Source organism: Thalassophryne amazonica, chromosome 14 (genome assembly GCF_902500255.1).
Source record: "Thalassophryne amazonica chromosome 14, fThaAma1.1, whole genome shotgun sequence".
NCBI lineage: Eukaryota > Metazoa > Chordata > Actinopteri > Batrachoidiformes > Batrachoididae > Thalassophryne > Thalassophryne amazonica.
The window spans coordinates 6,069,722-6,097,274 of record NC_047116.1 but is presented as its reverse complement, the minus strand read 5'-3'; the positions used below and the strand labels follow the sequence as shown (position 1 = coordinate 6,097,274).

At 40.2% G+C, this 27,553-nt stretch overlaps 3 protein-coding genes across 3 annotated transcripts; all 3 read right to left on the bottom strand.

The window, feature by feature from the left end:
- Positions 1-1,092: 1,092 nt before the first annotated feature.
- Positions 1,093-15,585, bottom strand: LOC117525283 (trichohyalin-like). Its single transcript, XM_034187123.1, has 2 exons — positions 15,323-15,585; positions 1,093-5,028 (listed from the first exon to the last, which is right to left on the bottom strand). Exon 2 carries the CDS (start codon positions 4,003-4,005, stop codon positions 1,093-1,095), a length of 2,913 nt encoding a protein of 970 aa, XP_034043014.1. The 5' UTR covers positions 4,006-5,028; positions 15,323-15,585.
- Positions 11,626-12,910, bottom strand: LOC117525282 (trichohyalin-like). Its single transcript, XM_034187122.1, has 2 exons — positions 12,787-12,910; positions 11,626-12,689 (listed from the first exon to the last, which is right to left on the bottom strand). The coding sequence occupies exons 1-2, from the start codon at positions 12,908-12,910 to the stop codon at positions 11,626-11,628; spliced, it is 1,188 nt and encodes a 395-aa protein (XP_034043013.1).
- Positions 15,586-21,289: 5,704 nt separating the features above from the next.
- LOC117525281 (trichohyalin-like) lies at positions 21,290-24,697 on the bottom strand. Its single transcript, XM_034187121.1, has one exon. The coding sequence runs from the start codon at positions 24,695-24,697 to the stop codon at positions 21,290-21,292; it is 3,408 nt and encodes a 1,135-aa protein (XP_034043012.1).
- Positions 24,698-27,553: the final 2,856 nt, after the last annotated feature.

The following is a 27,553-nucleotide window of genomic DNA, read 5'->3' as shown; positions in this document are numbered from 1 at the left end:
GTATAGTTTTCAATATGATTGGAGCAGCTTTTAATTTTGACCCTTGTATAATTCTTGAATTGACCCCTCTCTGCCTGCCTATTGAAAATTCAAGTGACCAATCAGTTTTTTTTCAAAAGAGTGATGTCTAAGGAGTATTTGTACTGAATTTGCTGCTTCTATCACCATTTGTACAATTGTTTCAATTATCTGCTGCACTAAAAGTGGGGGTGGTGGTGGTCAAGTGTTAAGGGTGTTTTACAAAATCAGTTTTACAACTTGTTTGTACCAGTAAGGTACAAAGACGACACAAAGGCTTTTTGACAAAAAGTGATACATTGAGAGATTGAGAGAGGTCCTGTGTCTAAAAGCATTGCAGTGCAGTGATATGATATACATACAATGACAAACAATGTAATACTATATTCTTCCTTGTGATAAAATTAATGAATCCATCATGTTTTGTAAAGATAGGTTACTTTATTAGATACTTAATTGACATCAAGCCAACGACTGTACAAACACCAGCAAAAACATAACCCCAGGAACTGTTCTTTTGATGGTCCAACTCTGTTTGGAAACACTCTTCACTGGCTTCCCTCTCTTTCAGGATGATCTTCTGAGCCATCAGCTTCTTCTGGAAGATCTCTTCCTCATCTACCAGCTCCTTCCTGAAGATTTCCGCCTTAGTTGCCAGCTCTTTCTGGAAATTGGCTTCTTTGACTTTCATCTGTTGGTGGAAAGAAGACTCCTTGAATTCAATCTTGTCTTGGAAGGTGACTTCTTTCTGCACTTGCTGGATGTAAGTAATGTTGGCTTCCACCATTTGTTGGAATTTTGTGTCTTTGGCTTCCATTTCTTTTTGAAAGAGGGTGTCTTTGGCTTCCTGCTCTTGTCTGAAGCCAGTGTCCTTTTCTTCCAGCTTTTTCTTGAAATTTGCATCCCTTTCCTCAAGCTGTTTTTGGAAGCACACCTGCTTTGTTTCCAACTCTTTCATAAAGCTTCTTTTTGCATCTTCCAGTCTTTTATGCAAGAGGGCATCCCTTGCGTCCAGCTGCTGTTGGAAGCAAGATTTCATGATTTCCTTCTCTTTCAAGAAGCTGTCATCCTTTTCTAACAGCTTTTTCTGGAAACTGCCATTCTTTTCATCCAGCTGTTGTTGGAACCAAATCTCCTTGGTTTCCTCCTTTTTTCTGTAGCTGGCATCATTTTCCTGCAGCTTTTTCTGGAAGCAGGCTTCTTTTTCTTCCAACTGTTGTTGGAACCAAGCTTCTGTGGTTTCCTGCTTTGACTTGTAGCTGGCGTCCTTGTCTTCCAGAACTTTTTGGAAGCTGGCATCCTTTCTTCTTCCAAGCACTGCCTGAGCCAAGCTTCCTTCTCTTCAGGCTCTTTCTGGAAGATGGCACCCTTTTCCTCCAACTTTTTCTGGAAGCTGGCATCTTTTTCTTCCAGCTGTTGTTGATACCAAGCTTCCATGGTTTCCTGCTCTTTCCTGTAGCTGCCATCCTTGTCTTCCTGCTCTTTCTGGAAGATGGCATCCTTTTCCTCCAACTTTTTCTGGAAGATGGCATCTTTTTCTTCCAGCTGTTGTTGATACCAAGCTTCCATGGTTTCCCACTCTCTCCTGTAGCTGCCATCCTTGTCTTCCTGCTCTTTCTGGAAGATGGCATCCTTTTCCTCCAACTTTTTCTGGAAGCTGGCATCTTTTTCTTCCAGCTGTTGTTGATACCAAGCTTCCATGGTTTCCCGCTCTTTCCTGTAGCTGCCATCCTTGTCTTCCTGCTCTTTCTGGAAGATGGCATCCTTTTCCTCCAACTTTTTCTGGAAGCTGGCATCTTTTTCTTCCAGCTGTTGTTGATACCAAGCTTCCATGGTTTCCCACTCTTTCCTGTAGCTGCCATCCTTGTCTTCCTGCTCTTTCTGGAAGATGGCATCCTTTTCCTCCAACTTTTTCTGGAAGCTGGCATCTTTTTCTTCCAGCTGTTGTTGATACCAAGCTTCCATGGTTTCCCGCTCTTTCCTGTAGCTGCCATCCTTGTCTTCCAGAACTTGCTGGAAGCTAGAATCCTTTTCTTTCAGCTTTTGCCTGAACCAAGCCTCCTTGTTTTCCCGCTCTTTCACAAAGCTGGCATCCTTGTCTTCCAGAACTTTGCAGAAGCTGGCATCCTTTTGTTTTATCTGTCGTCGGTACCAAGCCTTGATTTCCTGCTCCATCCTCAGGCTGGCATCCTTTTCTTCCATCTTGTTCTGGAAAATGGCGTCCTTTAATTTCATCTGCCGTTGGAACCAATCCTCTTTAGCATTCTGCTCTTGCATGAAGACTGTATGATTGTCCTCCAGGTTTTTCTGAAAACTCTCATGTTTTTCTTGCAGCTGTTGATGGAACCGAGCTTCCATGATTTCCTGCTCTTGCTTGCATCTGGCATCTTTTTCTTCCAGAACTTTCTGGAATCTGGCATTGTTTTCTTTCAGCTGTTGTTGGAATGAAGCCTCCATGGTTTCTTGCTCTCTCTTGAACCTAGCAGTGTGTTCTTCCAACTTTTTCTGGGCGCTGGCATCCTTTTCTTCCAAGTGTTGTCTTAACCTTGCTGCCATCATTTCCTTCTCTTTCGTGAAGCTGATATCCTTTGCTTCCAGCTCCTGTTGAAACCAAGCTTCCTTCATTTCCTGCTGTTTTCTGAAACTGGCTTCTTTATCTTCCAGAACTTTGTGGAAGCTGGCATCCTTTAACTCCAGCTGCTGCTGGAAACAAGCCTCCCTGCTTTCCTTTTCTTTGCTGAAACTAATATCCAGTTCTTTGAGCTTTTTCTGGAAGCTGGCATCTTTGTCTTCCATAATTTTGTGGAAACTGACATCTTTTTCTGCCAGCTGTTGCTGGAACAAAGCATCCTTCATCTCTTGCTCTTTCCTGAAAATGGCATCCTTTTCTTCAAGCTGTTTCTGTAAACTGTCAGTCTTTTCTCCCAGATGTCGGATCCAAGCATCCTTGGTTTCCTGCTCTTTCATGAAGCTGGCATCCTTATCCATCACAACTTTCTGGAAGCTGACAACCATTTGTTCCAGCTGTTGGTTGAACCAAGTCTCCTTGAACACCTGCTCTTTCCTGTAGCTTGCTTTCATTTCTTCTAGCTTTTTCTGGAAGATGGTATCTTTCTCTTCAAGTTGGTGTCGGAACCAAGCCTCCTTAGTTTCCAACTCTTTGAAAATAACTCTCTGGTGTTCCTGCTCATTCTGGTTGCTCACACCCTTTTCCTTCAGCTGTTGCTGGAACGAAGCCTCCTTCATTTCCTGCTCTTTCTTGAAGCAGAGACCCTGGTTTTTCTGCACATCTCTGTATTGCATCTGCTTACTTTCCTGCTCTTTCTTAAACCACATGCCCTGGTTTTTCTGCACATCTCTGTATTGCATCTGCTTACTTTCCTGCTCTTTCTTAAACCACATGCCCTGCTTTTTCTGCACATCTCTGTATTGCATCTGCTTACTTTCCTGCTCTTTCTTAAACCACATGCCCTGCTTTTTCTGCACATCTCTGTATTGCATCTGCTTACTTTCCTGCTCTTTCTTAAACCACATGCCCTGCTTTTTCAGCACATCTCGGTATTGCCTCTCTTTTCTTTCCTGCTCTTTCTTGAAGCAGGTCCCCTGCTTTTTCAGTGCATGCAGGTATTGCATCTGCTTGGTTTGCTTGTCATTCCTGAAGTGCACCTGCAGGTTCTGAAGCTCTTGTTGAAACGTCACCACTTTGGCTTCCATTTCTTTTTGACAACCATCATTTATTCCGGTTATTCTGGTTTCCTGTTCAATAACCTGGACTTTCTCCAAAGCTTCCACCTCCTTATTCTTTGGGTTGGCATCATTCTGTACCAACTGCTCTTCCTTCTGCATTGTTTTTTCATGCAAGCGCTGTACAAATATAAAAGGGACAAAAAGTTGATGGATTACAAAGTGTTTTTCAGCTGACGAGTCAGATGCACTGAAATAAAAACAATCAACCTGAGCAACTGAGGCTGTTGAGCAGATGCACATTGTATTTATTATAGGGAATATTAACCTTTAACAAAACCGACAGCAGTCAATAAATAAATGATTACTCTGGTCTGTCTGTCTTTAGATGTCATACTGAACTCTAAAGCTGAAGACCAGATTCTGAAACATTCCATGACAAGGTAATCATTGTGTTAAGGAAGAGTTTAGGTCATGATCTGAATCTGCCTCTGAATATTTACTTCTGTCTCTCTTCACTGAAGTCTTACTTTTATTTTGGTGGGTGCCTCTTTTTATGGTTTACTGAGGCAGAATCAGGGGGTTGACTATCATTACTAGAATAAAACAATTACAATAAAACAATATATTTATAAATATTTGTGTTTAAAACAACAAACAAACAAAAACAAACAAAGGTGCTGTAGTGCAGCTGTGGCTCAACAGTGAACCAAGTTATTTAAACCATAAGTGTTAAATGTATCAGTTCTTGACCTTTAGTTCTTGAGCAAGTCAAAGACTACAAGTGCTTCTTGTTCCAAAAAAAGAGAGGGAATTCACATCTGGCTGTTACTGTTCTTTTATATGTAGTCACAATTTATATTTTTAATTAGTTGGAAGAATATAATAGATGACTGCAAAATGCTTCAAACTCATCTTGTTCAATTCACTGGATTATTGAACACAGCCCGTGTGAGCTGAAAAATCTCATTGAGTATTTCAGTGAAAATATGAACACTAATAAAATATATACAAGACATATGGTGGAATCAAATAGTTAAAATGGGAAAAACTTACCTGTTTGAACATGTTACGATTAAGCACTGGCCGAGTTTTAGTTTTCATTTCAAATAATTGAGTCAGTAACAGATATTTGAAAATGAGACTGAAGAATGAAGTCTTTTGTTCTGTTCACTGCTGTTGTAAATACAAACTGTGCACACGTTTGTCCTGAACACTACCTGTGAGCACTGAGCTTACAGATAAGTGACCTACTTTCCTTTGTGATGTGGTGCACTTTTATCTTTATGATGTCATTCATCTGTATTGAGCTGGCAGTCATGTGACCTACTTTGCTTTATGATGTGTGCACTTTTGTCTTTATGATGTCATTCATCTGTAACACAAAGTAATCATTAAAATGAACTGTTATTGCTTTATTTTCCTTAACAACTGTACCAGTACTTGTGTAAAAAAGGGCAGGATATTCTTTAACACCTTTTCTCTTATTTATGACTTCATTTAAAATCTTCCATGTACCCTTAATGTTTGTTTTATTTTTCTCCAATAAATCACAATAATACTGCCTTTTACAAGATTGCATAATATTAGTTGGCTTATTTTTATATGTCTTATATCTTTTCTCATCATCAAATGTTCTTAGTTTTAAGAATTGCTTGTACAGAAAATTTTTCTTTTTACATGCATTTTGCAGTCACTTAGTAATCCATGGTTTGTCAACATTATGCTTATTTCCAACATTTGATACCAAAGGGCAATGATTATTATATAAATTAGAAATAATAGAAATGAATGACTCATAGGATTGATCAATATCCTCAATGTAAATGTCACTCCAGTGTGATCCCTTAAGTCCATTCTAAGATTTTCCAAAGTCCATCCATTCATCCATCCATCCATTTTCTTCCGCTTTGAAATTTGTACTTTCAGTGTGGTCAATTTTGTCAATTAAAGAATTCAAAACTACAAAAACTGGCAAATGATCACTGATATCATTCATAAGTAATCCCCCCTCTAAATTCCCCATGGTAACATTTGTAAGTATTTATCAATAAGTGTTGCTGTGTTCGCAGTTATCCTAGTTGGATGAGTAATTACTGGATACATTCCCAAACAAAACACAGAATTTATAAATTCAGTTATATGTATTTGAACGTGAGGATTTAAGAAGTCAATGTTGAAGTCTCCACAAACGAATACAGACTTATTTTTAATAGTGTTGTACATCTCAATCATCTTTCCCACAAAAATTTTTAGGTTTGATTCTGGTGCTCTGCAAACACAACTTACAATTATATTTTTGGATTTTTCGCATTTAATTTCCACAGTGACACATTCCATGATGTTTTCCAAAGAGAAACACATGTTTTGAATGATTTCACAGTGATAAGGAGAATTAACTTAAAGTGCCACACCACCACCCCGTTTGTTCATCCTATTTATTGGGAAGAAATCATAACCCTCAAACTGGACAATATCCATATGCTCCTCTTTCAACCACGTCTCAGAAATTGCGATAACTGAAAACTGTTTATTTGCACTATTTAAACAATCCTGAATGTTTGCCAAGTTCATGGGAAGACTTCTGCTATTAAAATGTATGATGGAGAATGTCCCATTTAACACAGTAAGTTTGCTAAATTGTTCCTCAGAAAAATAATTGCAATGATGAGTAATATTTTAAGGAAAAAACAATCCGGATCTATATCTATATCCGGATCTATACGGATGCTGTTTATCGACTTCAGTTCCGCGTTCAACACTGTCATCCCTCAACATCTGGTAGACAAGCTGAGTGCAGCAGGCATCAACACTTCACTGTGCAACTGGCTGCTGGACTTCCTCACAAACAGACTGCAGACAGTCAGTCGGCAACAACTCCTCAGCGACCACCATCTTAAACACCGGGTGCCGCAAGGATGTGTGCTATCTCCTCTGCTGTTCACACTGATGACCCATGATTGCTGTGCCAGATTTGCAATGAATCACATCATCAAATTCGCCGATGACACAACAGTGGTGGGCCTCATCAGAGACAACGACGACTCAGCATACAGAGAGGAGGTACACCAACTCATCAACTGGTGTGAGAGGAACAACCTGTTACTCAACATCAACAAAACAAAAGAAATAACTGTGGACTTCAGGAAAGAACAACCAACACACATCCCACTCATCATTAATGGCAGTGCTGAGGAGTCTGTGAAAAGCACAAAGTTCCTGGGAGTGCACATCACAGATGACCTCACATGGACCACAAACACCACCTCCCTGGTCAAAAAAGCACAGACACGACTCCACTTCCTGCGTAGGATGAGAAGAGCTGACCTCCCCACATCTGCACTCACCACCTTCTACAGGGTGCCATTAAGATCATCCTGACCAGCAGCCTCTGTCTGGCACAGCAGCTGTTTAGCTGCAGACAAGAAGGCACTACAGAGGGTGGTGAGGACTGCAGAAAAGATCATCAGATCACCCCTACCAGCCATTCAGGACCTGTACACTTCACACTGTTCCAAGAGAGCAATGAACGTCATCAAAGACCCCACTCACCCAGCACACAAACTGTTCTCCCTACACTACCATCAGGGAAGTGCTACCGCATGCGGTGCCGCACAAGCAGACTGGGAAACAGCTTCTTTCCACAAGCCATCAGACTCATTAACACACTGAAGAAAACTATATGAACATTTCAAAGACACTGAAGAACATTCCATGAACACTTCATTTCACCATGTCACTTGCACTTTACTCTTCACACCTTATATACTGCAGCTACACTACTGCACATAGCCTGTATGTCCACTGTGTATTTTGTGTGTGTGTATTTATTGTACATGTCTATATCAGTATGTTAGTCTTTTTTACTGCACGTGTGTGTGGTGATACTGTTGTCTGCCAAAGATAGGTTTGTTTTGTATTTTCCACTTTAAATGCATAGTCCATTGATAACAGTAGGACTGAAAATAAAAACTGCCTATTTGGAAAATGTTCATTTTCTTTGGATGTTTGGTAATACATTGACCCACTTATTTTAGCCATTTTCTCTTAAAATATCAAAATAGAAATTTTACAGTTTTCTTTGGCCCTCCCAAAGATGTACTGGTCATTTTCAACACCTTTAAAGCACTGTGAAGCTGCGGGTTTGAGTGAGAGGAAAGCCGCGTCATTACCAGTGATAAGAAGCTGATTCTGAACAGAAGTTGAGCGCGTTGTAGCGCATATTTAGTCAGTGACGTACACACAACAGTATATATTTGATCACTTATTTTTTGACATTTTAGGGGAAGCTGAGCTTCCCCTGCAGTCTTAGAGCAATCGCCTCTGACTTTAAGACACTTTACACTAAACGAACGGAGCATTTCCCAAATAATGACAACAAACATTGTAATATTGGACATGCAAACCTACCTTTGTCTTGTTGTTTTTTCTCGTCTTCCAACTTCTTTTTTCTTTTCTCCGCTCCAGAGGGATAATTTCTTTTCTGAGACATGACTTGCACTCACTTCATTCCTCACAATTAGTCATCGACCACCTGACCCAAGCGGTGGATCTAAATTTGCCGAACAGTGGCAGCAGCCAACAGGAGGCATCAATTAACCTAGTATTGGTATTTTGTCAAAATGATTTATTTTTTTCGGGTGTAATACAATTTTGTTTAAATTATTCAATACTATTGTAATTTCATGTATATATTTACTTTTTTATCACAACGTCTTGGTGCTCTCAGGGCCCCCTGGTGGTGTGGAGGCCCTAAGCGACCGCGTAGTTGGCGTATGCCTTGGGCCGGCTCTGTCATTACTCATGTTGAAAACCGATAATTGATATTTGCCTTCATTAAAAAGTAAACAAGATCTAAAAATTTAGAATAACAGAAACTCCAAAAAAAAAAAAAAAAAAAAATTCATGAAATGTTTATAGCCCATATTTCATGCTAAAGGGCCACCCAAATTTCACAAAAGTGACAACATTTAGTTTCTCCTGAAATCCAAGCATTATAATGTCGGTTTATTTTTGAAACAACTTGTAAAATCACAGCTCATTTTATTCAAGAGAACATATTTGTGGGGAATTCCATCATGAATATTTTCTTTCCTTTCTACCGCCATCTGCAGGAGGATGTGTGTCTGTGCATGGCTGAGCTTTTGAAAAGACCGGCAGTTACCTTGATTCGATGTGTGACACTGATGTCTGAAATGTCTTGTAAATCACTACAGAGGTGTTATCAAGTTACAAAATCAGCATTTTTCATTTTTCAAGTTTTATTTCTCACTAGCTTTTATATAATATATGAGAATACCTCAGTTTTACACATAAATACGCAATTTCAGAGCGTTTTCTGAGGAGGAGCCAGGAGAGAGATGAGTGAGGACATGTCACTGTATCGTCTACTCTGATTGGCTAACACTGTGTGCTTCCCATTATGCTTTGTACAAGTCTGGGGAAGCCCCCAGGTGATCAGGAACACAGTCAGACGTAGGGATCTTAAAGCTAGAGTTGGTAGTCCTGGAGAGCGAGCAAGAGAGCTCAGAAGATTGAAAGTACACCTCCTCTAGGTTCCACCTCCTCCCCCTTACCCCATCAGTGCTCCGTCCAAAGCCATGCCCCCACAAACTTGAATGTGCATCTGACTGTGGGACTCAGTGGGACGACGAGAGCCGACTAAAGGCCCCCTGACATGAGTATGTCTTTAGGTGCACTGAACGAGCATGCATGAGACTCACACAATTGCACGAACATAGTCGTGACAATCCCACCTGCTGTGTTCACAGATGGACGCCATTCTTTGTTCTACCAGCTGCCATGCGCTCTGCGCTGGAAGCTGCGTATATAAAATAATTATTTCGTGGCGGATTACTCTTTTTTTTTTCTGCAAAGTGGCCGTTGAAAATGGCTCTAATCACTTCCTGAATCACAGAGGAGGCTGCAGCCAGAGACGTTCACGTGCTCTCCCGCGCGCTAAGAAGCGCTGCAGAAAGCATTTTGAGCCCTCTGAAAAGGTAATTATTTGTCTTTTTTACATTGTCCTGGCTTGATAAAACACTTGCTGTTCTTTCCTTCTTGTCTGCAGCCGTTAAATATGTTTATAACAGATTTAACATCTTGTTATAATCCTTCAGACGAAAAAAAATACTCGAAAAAAAAAAAAAAACGGTTCTCGATACCCAACCCTAGTCGTGATGATAGTGCAAATGGCCACACATTTTCTAAGTGCCATGCGAGTGGTGTAGATGTTTGTGTGTGTCACCTGGAAATTGGCTGACACTTGCCGTGAGAGGGTTCGATGGATCTCACAGCGCACACTCTTTCAGCCGCTGGTGTACGCAATAGTTGTTGCAACAGGTGTACGAGGCAGCTACGATTTACTTGTTTTGCATATGATTACTGCTTCATGTGCATGTCATGCGCAGTTCTACCAAATTGCACTGTGTGTGAAGGGGCCCTCACGTGATAGAATCCAATGGACGTGACCTTGCTTAACCTTTACTTTGGAGACCAAGCATTCAACACTGTCAAAACTATTCCATTTATTAATCCAATTAGTTCAACCAATAATTTGAAATGGTTTTTTTAACCAACATTGAGCAACTAAAAACTTTTGTGATCCCTGTATCACCTAAATTGACCTTTGTCACCATTCTTGCTGTTTTTACCCATAACTACTCCATAACATTCAGTCACAGACAGTCCAAACTATACCTTTTTGGAATATTTATGGACCAGACAAATAATGCAGTATAGTTTCAATATGATTGGAGCAGCTTTTAATTTTGACCCTTGTATAATTCTTGAATTGACCCCTCTCTGCCTGCCTATGAAAAATTCAAGTGACCAATCAGTTTTTTTTTCAAAAGAGTGATGTCTAAGGGTATTTGTACTGAATTTTGCTGCTTCTATCACCATTTGTACAATTGTTTCAATTATCTGCTGCACTAAAAGGGTGGGTGGTGGTGGTCAAGTGTAGGGTGTTTTACAAAAATCAGTTTTACAAACTTGTTTGTACCAGTAAGGTACAAAGACGACGACCAAGGCTTTTTGACAAAAAAGTGATACATTGAGAGATTGAGAGAGGTCCTGTGTCCTAAAAGCATTGCAGTGCAGTGATATGATATACATACAATGACAAAACATGTAATACTATATTCTTCCTTGTGATAAAATTAATGAATCCATCATGTTTTGTAAAGATAGGTTACTTTATTAGATACTTATGACATCAGCCAACGACTGTACAAACACCAGCAAAAAACATAACCCCAGGAAACTGTTCTTTTGATGGTCCAACTCTGTTTGGAAACACTCTTCACTGGCTTCCCTCTCTTTCAGGATGATCTTCTGAGCCATCAGCTTCTTCTGGAAGATCTCTTCCTCATCTACCAGCTCCTTCCTGAAGATTTCCGCCTTAGTTGCCAGCTCTTTCTGGAAATTGGCTTCTTTGACTTTCATCTGTTGGTGGAAAGAAGACTCCTTGAATTCAATCTTGTCTTGGAAGGTGACTTCTTTCTGCACTGCTGGATGTAAGTAATGTTGGCTTCCACCATTTGTTGGAATTTTGTGTCTTTGGCTTCCATTTCTTTTTGAAAGAGGGTGTCTTTGGCTTCCTGCTCTTGTCTGAAGCCCAGTGTCCTTTTCTTCCAGCGTTTTTCTTGAAATTTGCATCCCTTTCCTCAAGCTGTTTTTGGAAGCACACCTGCTTTGTTTCCAACTCTTCATAAAGCTTCTTTTGCACTTCTTCCAGTCTTTTATGCAAGAGGGCATCCCTTGCGTCCAGCTGCTGTTGGAAGCAAGATTTCATGATTTCCTTCTCTTTCAGAAGCTGTCATCCTTTTCTAACAGCTTTTTCTGGAAACTGCCATTCTTTTCATCCAGCTGTTGTTGGAACCAAATCTCCTTGGTTTCCTCCTCCTTTTTCTGTAGCTGGCATCATTTTCCTGCAGCTTTTTCTGGAAGCAGGCTTCTTTGTCTTCCAACTGTTGTTGGAACCAGCTTCTGTGGTTTCCTGCTTTGACTTGTAGCTGGCGTCCTTGTCTTCCAGAACTTTTTGGAAGCTGGCATCCTTTTCTTCCAAGCACTGCCTGAGCCAAGCTTCCTTCTCTTCAGGCTCTTCTGGAAGATGGCAACCCTTTCCTCCAACTTTTTCTGGAAGCTGGCATCTTTTCCTTCCAGCTGTTGTTGATACCAAGCTTCCATGGTTTCCTGCTCTTTCCTGTAGCTGCCATCCTTGTCTTCCTGCTCTTTCTGGAAGATGGCATCCTTTTCCTCCAACTTTTTCTGGAAGATGGCATCTTTTTCTTCCAGCTGTTGTTGATACCAAGCTTCCATGGTTTCCCACTCTCTCCTGTAGCTGCCATCCTTGTCTTCCTGCTCTTTCTGGAAGATGGCATCCTTTTCCTCCAACTTTTTCTGGAAGCTGGCATCTTTTTCTTCCAGCTGTTGTTGATACCAAGCTTCCATGGTTTCCCGCTCTTTCCTGTAGCTGCCATCCTTGTCTTCCTGCTCTTTCTGGAAGATGGCATCCTTTTCCTCCAACTTTTTCTGGAAGCTGGCATCTTTTTCTTCCAGCTGTTGTTGATACCAAGCTTCCATGGTTTCCCACTCTTTCCTGTAGCTGCCATCCTTGTCTTCCTGCTCTTTCTGGAAGATGGCATCCTTTTCCTCCAACTTTTTCTGGAAGCTGGCATCTTTTTCTTCCAGCTGTTGTTGATACCAAGCTTCCATGGTTTCCCGCTCTTTCCTGTAGCTGCCATCCTTGTCTTCCAGAACTTGCTGGAAGCTAGAATCCTTTTCTTTCAGCTTTTGCCTGAACCAAGCCTCCTTGTTTTCCCGCTCTTTCACAAAGCTGGCATCCTTGTCTTCCAGAACTTTGCAGAAGCTGGCATCCTTTTGTTTATCTGTCGTCGGTACCAAGCCTTGATTTCCTGCTCCATCCTCAGGCTGGCATCCTTTTCTTCCATCTTGTTCTGGAAAATGGCGTCCTTTAATTTCATCTGCCGTTGGAACCAATCCTCTTTAGCATTCTGCTCTTGCATGAAGACTGTATGATTGTCCTCCAGGTTTTTCTGAAAACTCTCATGTTTTTCTTGCAGCTGTTGAGGGAACCGAGCTTCCATGATTTCCTGCTCTTGCTTGCATCTGGCATCTTTTCTTCCAGAACTTTCTGGAATCTGGCATTGTTTTCTTTCAGCTGTTGTTGGAATGAAGCCTCCATGGTTTCTTGCTCTCTCTTGAACCTAGCAGTGTGTTCTTCCAACTTTTTCTGGGCGCTGGCATCCTTTTCTTCCAAGTGTTGTCCTTAACCTTGCTGCCATCATTTCCTTCTCTTTCGTGAAGCTGATATCCTTTGCTTCCAGCTCCTGTTGAAACCAAGCTTCCTTCATTTCCTGCTGTTTTCTGAAACTGGCTTCTTTATCTTCCAGAACTTTGTGGAAGCTGGCATCCTTTAACTCCAGCTTGCTGCTGGAAACAAGCCTCCCTGCTTTCCTTTTCTTGCTGAAACTAATATCCAGTTCTTTGAGCTTTTTCTGGAAGCTGGCATCTTTGTCTTCCATAATTTTGTGGAAACTGACATCTTTTTCTGCCAGCTGTTGCTGGAACAAAGCATCCTTCATCTCTTGCTCTTTCCTGAAAATGGCATCCTTTTCTTCAAGCTGTTTCTGTAAACTGTCAGTCTTTTCTCCCAGATGTCGATCCAAGCATCCTTGGTTTCCTGCTCTTTCATGAAGCTGGCATCCTTATCCATCACAACTTTCTGGAAGCTGACAACCATTTGTTCCAGCTGTTGGTTGAACCAAGTCTCCTTGAACACCTGCTCTTTCCTGTAGCTTGCTTTCATTTCTTCTAGCTTTTTCTGGAAGATGGTATCTTTCTCTTCAAGTTGGTGTCGGAACCAAGCCTCCTTAGTTTCCAACTCTTTGAAAATAACTCTCTGGTGTTCCTGCTCATTCTGGTTGCTCACACCCTTTTCCTTCAGCTGTTGCTGGAACGAAGCCTCCTTCATTTCCTGCTCTTTCTTGAAGCAGAGACCCTGGTTTTTCTGCACATCTCTGTATTGCATCTGCTTACTTTCTGCTCTTTCTTAAACCACATGCCCTGGTTTTTCTGCACATCTCTGTATTGCATCTGCTTACTTTCCTGCTCTTTCTTAAACCACATGCCCTGCTTTTCTGCACATCTCTGTATTGCATCTGCTTACTTTCCTGCTCTTTCTTAAACCACATGCCCTGCTTTTTCAGCACATCTCGGTATTGCCTCTCTTTCTTTCCTGCTCTTTCTTGAAGCAGGTCCCCTGCTTTTTCAGTGCATGCAGGTATTGCATCTGCTTGGTTTGCTTGTCATTCCTGAAGTGCACCTGCAGGTTCTGAAGCTCTTGTTGAAACGTCACCACTTTGGCTTCCATTTCTTTTTGACAACCATCATTTATTCCGGTTATTCTGGTTTCCGGTTCATTAACCTGGACTTTCTCCAAAGCTTCCACCTCCTTATTCTTTGGGTTGGCATCATTCTGTACCAACTGCTCTTCCTTCTGCATTGTTTTTTCATGCAAGCGCTGTACAAATATAAAAGGGACAAAAAGTTGATGGATTACAAAGTGTTTTTCAGCTGACGAGTCAGATGCACTGAAATAAAAACAATCAACCTGAGCAACTGAGGCTGTTGAGCAGATGCACATTGTATTTATTATAGGGAATATTAACCTTTAACAAAACCGACAGCAGTCAATAAATAAATGATTACTCTGGTCTGTCTGTCTTTAGATGTCATACTGAACTCTAAAGCTGAAGACCAGATTCTGAAACATTCCATGACAAGGTAATCATTGTGTTAAGGAAGAGTTTAGGTCATGATCTGAATCTGCCTCTGAATATTTACTTCTGTCTCTCTTCACTGAAGTCTTACTTTTATTTTGGTGGGTGCCTCTTTTTATGGTTTACTGAGGCAGAATCAGGGGGTTGACTATCATTACAAGAATAAAACAATTACAATAAACAATATATTTATAAATATTTGTGTTTAAAACAACAAACAAACAAAAACAAACAAAGGTGCTGTAGTGCAGCTGTGGCTCAACAGTGAACCAAGTTATTTAAACCATAAGTGTTAAATGTATCAGTTCTTGACCTTTAGTTCTTGAGCAAGTCAAAGACTACAAGTGCTTCTTGTTCCAAAAAAAAAAGAAGAGGGAATTCACATCTGGCTGTTACTGTTCTTTTATATGTAGTCACAATTTATATTTTTAATTAGTTGGAAGAATATAATAGATGACTGCAAAATGCTTCAAACTCATCTTGTTCAATTCACTGGATTATTGAACACAGCCCGTGTGAGCTGAAAAATCTCATTGAGTATTTCAGTGAAAATATAGAACACTAATAAAATATATACAAGACATATGGTGGAATCAAATAGTTAAAATGGGAAAAACTTACCTGTTTGAACATGTTACGATTAAGCACTGGCCGCGTTTTAGTTTTCATTTCAAATAATTGAGTCAGTAACAGATATTTGAAAATGAGACTGAAGAATGAAGTCTTTTGTTCTGTTCACTGCTGTTGTAAATACAAACTGTGCACACGTTTGTCCTGAACACTACCTGTGAGCACTGAGCTTACAGATAAGTGACCTACTTTCCTTTGTGATGTGGTGCACTTTTATCTTTATGATGTCATTCATCTGTATTGAGCTGGCAGTCATGTGACCTACTTTGCTTTATGATGTGTGCACTTTTGTCTTTATGATGTCATTCATCTGTAACACAAAGTAATCATTAAATGAACTGTTATTGCTTTATTTTCCTTAACAACTGTACCAGTACTTGTGTAAAAAAGGGCAGGATATTCTTTAACACCTTTTCTCTTATTTATGACTTCATTTAAAATCTTCCATGTACCCTTAATGTTTGTTTTATTTTTTCTCCAATAAATCACTATAATACTGCCTTTTACAAGATTGCATAATATTAGTTGGCTTATTTTATATGTCTTATATCTTTCTCATCATCAATGTTCTTAGTTTTAAGAATTGCTTGTACAGAAAATTTTTCTTTTACATGCATTTTGCAGTCACTTAGTAATCCATGGTTTGTCAACATTATGCTTATTTCCAACATTTGATACCAAAGGGCAATGATTATTATATAAATTAGAAATAATAGAAATGAATGACTCATAGGATTGATCAATATCCTCAATGTAAATGTCACTCCAGTGTGATCCCTTAAGTCCATTCTAAGATTTTCCAAAGTCCATCCATTCATCCATCCATCCATTTTCTTCCGCTTTGAAATTTGTACTTTCAGTGTGGTCAATTTTGTCAATTAAAGAATTCAAAACTACAAAAACCGGCAAATGATCACTGATATCATTCATAAGTAATCCCCCCTCTAAATTCCCCACGGTAACATTTGTAAGTATTTTATCAGTAAGTGTTGCTGTGTTCGCAGTTATCCTAGTTGGATGAGTAATTACTGGATACATTCCCAAACAAAACACAGAATTTATAAATTCAGTTATATGTATTTGAACGTGAGGATTTAAGAAGTCAATGTTGAAGTCTCCACAAACGAATACAGACTTATTTTTAATAGTGTTGTACATCTCAATCATCTTCCCACAAAAATTTTTAGGTTTGATTCTGGTGCTCTGCAAACACAACTTACAATTATATTTTTGGATTTTTCGCATTTAATTTCCACAGTGACACATTCCATGATGTTTTCCAAAGAGAAACACATGTTTTGAATGATTTCACAGTGATAAGGAGAATTAACTTAAAGTGCCACACCACCACCCCGTTTGTTCATCCTATTTATTGGGAAGAAATCATAACCCTCAAACTGGACAATATCCATATGCTCCTCTTTCAACCACGTCTCAGAAATTGCGATAACTGAAAACTGTTTATTTGCACTATTTAAACAATCCTGAATGTTTGCCAAGTTCATGGGAAGACTTCTGCTATTAAAATGTATGATGGAGAATGTCCCATTTAACACAGTAAGTTTGCTAAATTGTTCCTCAGAAAAATAATTGCAATGATGAGTAATATTTTTAAGGAAAAAACAATCCGGATCTATATCTATATCCGGATCTATACGGATGCTGTTTATCGACTTCAGTTCCGCGTTCAACACTGTCATCCCTCAACATCTGGTAGACAAGCTGAGTGCAGCAGGCATCAACACTTCACTGTGCAACTGGCTGCTGGACTTCCTCACAAACAGACTGCAGACAGTCAGTCGGCAACAACTCCTCAGCGACCACCATCTTAAACACCGGGGTGCCGCAAGGATGTGTGCTATCTCCTCTGCTGTTCACACTGATGACCCATGATTGCTGTGCCAGATTTGCAATGAATCACATCATCAAATTCGCCGATGACACAACAGTGGTGGCCTCATCAGAGACAACGACGACTCAGCATACAGAGAGGAGGTACACCAACTCATCACTGGTGTGAGAGGAACAACCTGTTACTCAACATCAACAAAACAAAAGAAATAACTGTGGACTTCAGGAAAGAACAACCAACACACATCCCACTCATCATTAATGGCAGTGCTGAGGAGTCTGTGAAAAGCACAAAGTTCCTGGGAGTGCACATCACAGATGACCTCACATGGACCACAAACACCACCTCCCTGGTCAAAAAAGCACAGACACGACTCCACTTCCTGCGTAGGATGAGAAGAGCTGACCTCCCCACATCTGCACTCACCACCTTCTACAGGGTGCCATTAAGATCATCCTGACCAGCAGCCTCTGTCTGGCACAGCAGCTGTTTAGCTGCAGACAAGAAGGCACTACAGAGGGTGGTGAGGACTGCAGAAAAGATCATCAGATCACCCCTACCAGCCATTCAGGACCTGTACACTTCACACTGTTCCAAGAGAGCAATGAACGTCATCAAAGACCCCACTCACCCAGCACACAAACTGTTCTCCCTACACTACCATCAGGGAAGTGCTACCGCAGCATGCGGTGCCGCACAAGCAGACTGGGAAACAGCTTCTTTCCACAAGCCATCAGACTCATTAACACACTGAAGAAAACTATATGAACATTTCAAAGACACTGAAGAACATTCCATGAACACTTCATTTCACCATGTCACTTGCACTTTACTCTTCACACCTTATATACTGCAGCTACACTACTGCACATAGCCTGTATGTCCACTGTGTATTTTGTGTGTGTGTATTTATTGTACATGTCTATATCAGTATGTTAGTCTTTTTTACTGCACGTGTGTGTGTGGTGATACTGTTGTCTGCCAAAGATAGGTTTGTTTTGTATTTTCCACTTTAAATGCATATTCCATTGATAACAGTAGGACTGAAAATAAAAACTGCCTATTTGGAAAATGTTCATTTTCTTTGGATGTTTGGTAATACATTGACCCACTTATTTTAGCCATTTTCTCTTAAAATATCAAAATAGAAATTTTACAGTTTTCTTTGGCCCTCCCAAAGATGTACTGGTCATTTTCAACACCTTTAAAGCACTGTGAAGCTGCGGGTTTGAGTGAGAGGAAAGCCGCGTCATTACCAGTGATAAGAAGCTGATTCTGAACAGAAGCTGAGCGCGTTGTAGCGCATATTTAGTCAGTGACGTACACACAACAGTATATATTTGATCACTTATTTTTTGACATTTTAGGGGAAGCTGAGCTTCCCCTGCAGTCTTAGAGCAATCGCCTCTGACTTTAAGACACCTAAAGCACTTTACACTAAACGAACGGAGCATTTCCCAAATAATGACAACAAACATTGTAATATTGGACATGCAAACCTACCTTTGTCTTGTTGTTTTTTCTCGTCTTCCAACTTCTTTTTTCTTTTCTCCGCTCCAGAGGGATAATTTCTTTTCTGAGACATGACTTGCACTCACTTCATTCCTCACAATTAGTCATCGACCACCTGACCCAAGCGGTGGATCTAAATTTGCCGAACAGTGGCAGCAGCCAACAGGAGGCATCAATTAACCTAGTATTGGTATTTTGTCAAAATGATTTATTTTTTTCGGGTGTAATACAATTTTGTTTAAATTATTCAATACTATTGTAATTTCATGTATATATTTACTTTTTTATCACAACGTCTTGGTGCTCTCAGGGCCCCCTGGTGGTGTGGAGGCCCTAAGCGACCGCGTAGTTGGCGTATGCCTTGGGCCGGCTCTGTCATTACTCATGTTGAAAACCGATAATTGATATTTGCCTTCATTAAAAAGTAAACAAGATCTAAAAATTTAGAATAACAGAAACTCCAAAAAAAAAAAAAAAAAAAAAAAATTCATGAAATGTTTATAGCCCATATTTCATGCTAAAGGGCCACCCAAATTTCACAAAAGTGACAACATTTAGTTTCTCCTGAAATCCAAGCATTATAATGTCGGTTTATTTTTGAAACAACTTGTAAAATCACAGCTCATTTTATTCAAGAGAACATATTTATGGGGAATTCCATCATGAATATTTTCTTTCCTTTCTACCGCCATCTGCAGGAGGATGTGTGTCTGTGCATGGCTGAGCTTTTGAAAAGACCGGCAGTTACCTTGATTCGATGTGTGACACTGATGTCTGAAATGTCTTGTAAATCACTACAGAGGTGTTATCAAGTTACAAAATCAGCATTTTTCATTTTTCAAGTTTTATTTCTCACTAGCTTTTATATAATATATGAGAAATACCTCAGTTTTACACATAAATGCGCAATTTCAGAGCGTTTTCTGGAGGAGGAGCCAGAGAGAGATGAGCGAGGACATGTCACTGTATCTGTCTACTCTGATTGGCTAACACTGTGTGCTTCCCATTATGCTTTGTACAAGTCTGGGGAAGCCCCCACGTGATCAGTGACATCACAGTCAGACTGTAGGGATCTTAAAGCTAGAGTTGGTAGTCCTGGAGAGCGAGCAAGAGAGCTCAGAAGATTTGAAAGTAGCACCTCCTCTAGGTTCCACCTCCTCCCCCTTACCCCATCAGTGCTCCGTCCAAAGCCATGCCCCCACAAACTTGAATGTGCATCTGACTGTGGGACTCAGTGGGACAGACGAGAGCCGACTAAAGGCCCCCTGACATGAGTATGTCTTTAGGTGCACTGAAACGAGCATGCATGAGACTCACACAATTGCACGAACATAGTCGTGACAATCCCACCTGCTGTGTTCACAGATGGACGCCATTCTTTGTTCTACCAGCTGCCATGCGCTCTGCGCTGGAAGCTGCGTATATAAAATAATTATTTCGTGGCGGATTACTCTTTTTTTTTTCTGCAAAGTGGCCGTTGAAAATGGCTCTAATCACTTCCTGAATCACAGAGGAGGCTGCAGCCAGAGACGTTCACGTGTGCTCCCGCGCGCCTAAGAAGCTGCAGAAAGCATTTTGAGCCCTCTGAAAAGGTAATTATTTGTCTTTTTTACATTGTCCTGGCTTGATAAAACACTTGCCTGTTCTTTCCTTCTTGTCTGCAGCCGTTAAAATATGTTTATAACAGATTTAACATCTTGTTATAATCCTTCAGACGAAAAAAAATACTCGAAAAAAAAAAAAACGGTTCTCGATACCCAACCCTAGTCGTGATGATAGTGCAAATGGCCACACATTTTCTAAGTGCCATGCGAGTGGTGTTAGATGTTTGTGTGTGTCACCTGGAAATTGGCTGACACTTGCCGTGAGAGGGTTCGATGGGATCTCACAGCGCACACTCTTTCAGCCGCTGGTGTACGCAATAGTTGTTGCAACAGGTGTACGAGGCAGCTACGATTTTACTTGTTTTGCATATGATTACTGCTTCATGTGCATGTCATGCGCAGTTCTACCAAATTTGCACTGTGTGTGAAGGGGCCCTCACATGTGATAGAATCCAATGGACGTTGACCTTGCTTAACCTTTACTTTGGAGACCAAGCATTCAACACTGTCAAAACTATTCCATTTATTAATCCAATTAGTTCAACCAATAATTTGAAATGGTTTTTTTAACCAACATTGGAGCAACTAAAACTTTTTGATCCCTGTATCACCTGAAATTGACCTTTGTCACCATTCTTGCTGTTTTTACCCCATAACTCCATAACATTCAGTCACAGACAGTCCAAACTATACCTTTTTGGAATATTTATGACCAGACAAATAATGCAGTATAGTTTTCAATATGATTGGAGCAGCTTTTAATTTTGACCCTTGTATAATTCTTGAATTGACCCCTCTCTGCCTGCCTATTGAAAATTCAAGTGACCAATCAGTTTTTTTTTCCAAAAGAGTGATGTCTAAGGAGTATTTGTACTGAATTTGCTGCTTCTATCACCATTTGTACGATTGTTTCAATTATCTGCTGCACTAAAAGTGGGGGTGGTGGTGGTCAAGTGTTAAGGGTGTTTTACAAAATCAGTTTTACAACTTGTTTGTACCAGTAAGGTACAAAGAAGACACAAATGCTTTTTGACAAAAAGTGATACATTGAGAGATTAAGAGAGGTCCTGTGTCTAAAAGCATTGCAGTGCAGTGATATGATATACATACAATGACAAACAATGTAATACTATATTCTTCCTTATGATAAAATTAATGAATCCATCATGTTTTGTAAAGATAGGTTACTTTATTAGATACTTAATTGACATCAAGCCAACGACTGTACAAACACCAGCAAAAACATAACCCCAGGAACTGTTCTTTTGATGGTCCAACTCTGTTTGGAAACACTCTTCACTGGCTTCCCTCTCTTTCAGGATGATCTTCTGAGCCATCAGCTTCTTCTGGAAGATCTCTTCCTCATCTACCAGCTCCTTCCTGAAGATTTCCGCCTTAGTTGCCAGCTCTTTCTGGAAATTGGCTTCTTTGACTTTCATCTGTTGGTGGAAAGAAGACTCCTTGAATTCAATCTTGTCTTGGAAGGTGACTTCTTTCTGCACTTGCTGGATGTAAGTAATGTTGGCTTCCACCATTTGTTGGAATTTTGTGTCTTTGGCTTCCATTTCTTTTTGAAAGAGGGTGTCTTTGGCTTCCTGCTCTTGTCTGAAGCCAGTGTCCTTTTCTTCCAGCTTTTTCTTGAAATTTGCATCCCTTTCCTCAAGCTGTTTTTGGAAGCACACCTGCTTTGTTTCCAACTCTTTCATAAAGCTTCTTTTTGCATCTTCCAGTCTTTTATGCAAGAGGGCATCCCTTGCGTCCAGCTGCTGTTGGAAGCAAGATTTCATGATTTCCTTCTCTTTCAAGAAGCTGTCATCCTTTTCTAACAGCTTTTTCTGGAAACTGCCATTCTTTTCATCCAGCTGTTGTTGGAACCAAATCTCCTTGGTTTCCTCCTTTTTTCTGTAGCTGGCATCATTTTCCTGCAGCTTTTTCTGGAAGCAGGCTTCTTTTTCTTCCAACTGTTGTTGGAACCAAGCTTCTGTGGTTTCCTGCTTTGACTTGTAGCTGGCGTCCTTGTCTTCCAGAACTTTTTGGAAGCTGGCATCCTTTTCTTCCAAGCACTGCCTGAGCCAAGCTTCCTTCTCTTCAGGCTCTTTCTGGAAGATGGCACCCTTTTCCTCCAACTTTTTCTGGAAGCTGGCATCTTTTTCTTCCAGCTGTTGTTGATACCAAGCTTCCATGGTTTCCTGCTCTTTCCTGTAGCTGCCATCCTTGTCTTCCTGCTCTTTCTGGAAGATGGCATCCTTTTCCTCCAACTTTTTCTGGAAGCTGGCATCTTTTTCTTCCAGCTGTTGTTGATACCAAGCTTCCATGGTTTCCCACTCTCTCCTGTAGCTGCCATCCTTGTCTTCCTGCTCTTTCTGGAAGATGGCATCCTTTTCCTCCAACTTTTTCTGGAAGCTGGCATCTTTTTCTTCCAGCTGTTGTTGATACCAAGCTTCCATGGTTTCCCGCTCTTTCCTGTAGCTGCCATCCTTGTCTTCCTGCTCTTTCTGGAAGATGGCATCCTTTTCCTCCAACTTTTTCTGGAAGCTGGCATCTTTTTCTTCCAGCTGTTGTTGATACCAAGCTTCCATGGTTTCCCACTCTTTCCTGTAGCTGCCATCCTTGTCTTCCTGCTCTTTCTGGAAGATGGCATCCTTTTCCTCCAACTTTTTCTGGAAGCTGGCATCTTTTTCTTCCAGCTGTTGTTGATACCAAGCTTCCATGGTTTCCCGCTCTTTCCTGTAGCTGCCATCCTTGTCTTCCAGAACTTGCTGGAAGCTAGAATCCTTTTCTTTCAGCTTTTGCCTGAACCAAGCCTCCTTGTTTTCCCGCTCTTTCACAAAGCTGGCATCCTTGTCTTCCAGAACTTTGCAGAAGCTGGCATCCTTTTGTTTTATCTGTCGTCGGTACCAAGCCTTGATTTCCTGCTCCATCCTCAGGCTGGCATCCTTTTCTTCCATCTTGTTCTGGAAAATGGCGTCCTTTAATTTCATCTGCCGTTGGAACCAATCCTCTTTAGCATTCTGCTCTTGCATGAAGACTGTATGATTGTCCTCCAGGTTTTTCTGAAAACTCTCATGTTTTTCTTGCAGCTGTTGATGGAACCGAGCTTCCATGATTTCCTGCTCTTGCTTGCATCTGGCATCTTTTTCTTCCAGAACTTTCTGGAATCTGGCATTGTTTTCTTTCAGCTGTTGTTGGAATGAAGCCTCCATGGTTTCTTGCTCTCTCTTGAACCTAGCAGTGTGTTCTTCCAACTTTTTCTGGGCGCTGGCATCCTTTTCTTCCAAGTGTTGTCTTAACCTTGCTGCCATCATTTCCTTCTCTTTCGTGAAGCTGATATCCTTTGCTTCCAGCTCCTGTTGAAACCAAGCTTCCTTCATTTCCTGCTGTTTTCTGAAACTGGCTTCTTTATCTTCCAGAACTTTGTGGAAGCTGGCATCCTTTAACTCCAGCTGCTGCTGGAAACAAGCCTCCCTGCTTTCCTTTTCTTTGCTGAAACTAATATCCAGTTCTTTGAGCTTTTTCTGGAAGCTGGCATCTTTGTCTTCCATAATTTTGTGGAAACTGACATCTTTTTCTGCCAGCTGTTGCTGGAACAAAGCATCCTTCATCTCTTGCTCTTTCCTGAAAATGGCATCCTTTTCTTCAAGCTGTTTCTGTAAACTGTCAGTCTTTTCTCCCAGATGTCGGATCCAAGCATCCTTGGTTTCCTGCTCTTTCATGAAGCTGGCATCCTTATCCATCACAACTTTCTGGAAGCTGACAACCATTTGTTCCAGCTGTTGGTTGAACCAAGTCTCCTTGAACACCTGCTCTTTCCTGTAGCTTGCTTTCATTTCTTCTAGCTTTTTCTGGAAGATGGTATCTTTCTCTTCAAGTTGGTGTCGGAACCAAGCCTCCTTAGTTTCCAACTCTTTGAAAATAACTCTCTGGTGTTCCTGCTCATTCTGGTTGCTCACACCCTTTTCCTTCAGCTGTTGCTGGAACGAAGCCTCCTTCATTTCCTGCTCTTTCTTGAAGCAGAGACCCTGGTTTTTCTGCACATCTCTGTATTGCATCTGCTTACTTTCCTGCTCTTTCTTAAACCACATGCCCTGGTTTTTCTGCACATCTCTGTATTGCATCTGCTTACTTTCCTGCTCTTTCTTAAACCACATGCCCTGCTTTTTCTGCACATCTCTGTATTGCATCTGCTTACTTTCCTGCTCTTTCTTAAACCACATGCCCTGCTTTTTCTGCACATCTCTGTATTGCATCTGCTTACTTTCCTGCTCTTTCTTAAACCACATGCCCTGCTTTTTCAGCACATCTCGGTATTGCCTCTCTTTTCTTTCCTGCTCTTTCTTGAAGCAGGTCCCCTGCTTTTTCAGTGCATGCAGGTATTGCATCTGCTTGGTTTGCTTGTCATTCCTGAAGTGCACCTGCAGGTTCTGAAGCTCTTGTTGAAACGTCACCACTTTGGCTTCCATTTCTTTTTGACAACCATCATTTATTCCGGTTATTCTGGTTTCCGGTTCATTAACCTGGACTTTCTCCAAAGCTTCCACCTCCTTATTCTTTGGGTTGGCATCATTCTGTACCAACTGCTCTTCCTTCTGCATTGTTTTTTCATGCAAGCGCTGTACAAATATAAAAGGGACAAAAAGTTGATGGATTACAAAGTGTTTTTCAGCTGACGAGTCAGATGCACTGAAATAAAAACAATCAACCTGAGCAACTGAGGCTGTTGAGCAGATGCACATTGTATTTATTATAGGGAATATTAACCTTTAACAAAACCGACAGCAGTCAATAAATAAATGATTACTCTGGTCTGTCTGTCTTTAGATGTCATACTGAACTCTAAAGCTGAAGACCAGATTCTGAAACATTCCATGACAAGGTAATCATTGTGTTAAGGAAGAGTTTAGGTCATGATCTGAATCTGCCTCTGAATATTTACTTCTGTCTCTCTTCACTGAAGTCTTACTTTTATTTTGGTGGGTGCCTCTTTTTATGGTTTACTGAGGCAGAATCAGGGGGTTGACTATCATTACTAGAATAAAACAATTACAATAAAACAATATATTTATAAATATTTGTGTTTAAAACAACAAACAAACAAAAACAAACAAAGGTGCTGTAGTGCAGCTGTGGCTCAACAGTGAACCAAGTTATTTAAACCATAAGTGTTAAATGTATCAGTTCTTGACCTTTAGTTCTTGAGCAAGTCAAAGACTACAAGTGCTTCTTGTTCCAAAAAAAAAGAAGAGGGAATTCACATCTGGCTGTTACTGTTCTTTTATATGTAGTCACAATTTATATTTTTAATTAGTTGGAAGAATATAATAGATGACTGCAAAATGCTTCAAACTCATCTTGTTCAATTCACTGGATTATTGAACACAGCCCGTGTGAGCTGAAAAATCTCATTGAGTATTTCAGTGAAAATATGAACACTAATAAAATATATACAAGACATATGGTGGAATCAAATAGTTAAAATGGGAAAAACTTACCTGTTTGAACATGTTACGATTAAGCACTGGCCGAGTTTTAGTTTTCATTTCAAATAATTGAGTCAGTAACAGATATTTGAAAATGAGACTGAAGAATGAAGTCTTTTGTTCTGTTCACTGCTGTTGTAAATACAAACTGTGCACACGTTTGTCCTGAACACTACCTGTGAGCACTGAGCTTACAGATAAGTGACCTACTTTCCTTTGTGATGTGGTGCACTTTTATCTTTATGATGTCATTCATCTGTATTGAGCTGGCAGTCATGTGACCTACTTTGCTTTATGATGTGTGCACTTTTGTCTTTATGATGTCATTCATCTGTAACACAAAGTAATCATTAAAATGAACTGTTATAGCTTTATTTTCCTTAACAACTGTACCAGTACTTGTGTAAAAAAGGGCAGGATATTCTTTAACACCTTTTCTCTTATTTATGACTTCATTTAAAATCTTCCATGTACCCTTAATGTTTGTTTTATTTTTCTCCAATAAATCACTATAATACTGCCTTTTACAAGATTGCATAATATTAGTTGGCTTATTTTTATATGTCTTATATCTTTTCTCATCATCAAATGTTCTTAGTTTTAAGAATTGCTTGTACAGAAAATTTTTCTTTTTACATGCATTTTGCAGTCACTTAGTAATCCATGGTTTGTCAACATTATGCTTATTTCCAACATTTGATACCAAAGGGCAATGATTATTATATAAATTAGAAATAATAGAAATGAATGACTCATAGGATTGATCAATATCCTCAATGTAAATGTCACTCCAGTGTGATCCCTTAAGTCCATTCTAAGATTTTCCAAAGTCCATCCATTCATCCATCCATCCATTTTCTTCCGCTTTGAAATTTGTACTTTCAGTGTGGTCAATTTTGTCAATTAAAGAATTCAAAACTACAAAAACTGGCAAATGATCACTGATATCATTCATAAGTAATCCCCCCTCTAAATTCCCCACGGTAACATTTGTAAGTATTTTATCAATAAGTGTTGCTGTGTTCGCAGTTATCCTAGTTGGATGAGTAATTACTGGATACATTCCCAAACAAAACACAGAATTTATAAATTCAGTTATATGTATTTGAACGTGAGGATTTAAGAAGTCAATGTTGAAGTCTCCACAAACGAATACAGACTTATTTTTAATAGTGTTGTACATCTCAATCATCTTTCCCACAAAATTTTTTAGGTTTGATTCTGGTGCTCTGCAAACACAACTTACAATTATATTTTTGGATTTTTCGCATTTAATTTCCACAGTGACACATTCCATGATGTTTTCCAAAGAGAAACACATGTTTTGAATGATTTCACAGTGATAAGGAGAATTAACTTAAAGTGCCACACCACCACCCCGTTTGTTCATCCTATTTATTGGGAAGAAATCATAACCCTCAAACTGGACAATATCCATATGCTCCTCTTTCAACCACGTCTCAGAAATTGCGATAACTGAAAACTGTTTATTTGCACTATTTAAACAATCCTGAATGTTTGCCAAGTTCATGGGAAGACTTCTGCTATTAAAATGTATGATGGAGAATGTCCCATTTAACACAGTAAGTTTGCTAAATTGTTCCTCAGAAAAATAATTGCAATGATGAGTAATATTTTTAAGGAAAAAACAATCCGGATCTATATCTATATCCGGATCTATACGGATGCTGTTTATCGACTTCAGTTCCGCGTTCAACACTGTCATCCCTCAACATCTGGTAGACAAGCTGAGTGCAGCAGGCATCAACACTTCACTGTGCAACTGGCTGCTGGACTTCCTCACAAACAGACTGCAGACAGTCAGTCGGCAACAACTCCTCAGCGACCACCATCTTAAACACCGGGGTGCCGCAAGGATGTGTGCTATCTCCTCTGCTGTTCACACTGATGACCCATGATTGCTGTGCCAGATTTGCAATGAATCACATCATCAAATTCGCCGATGACACA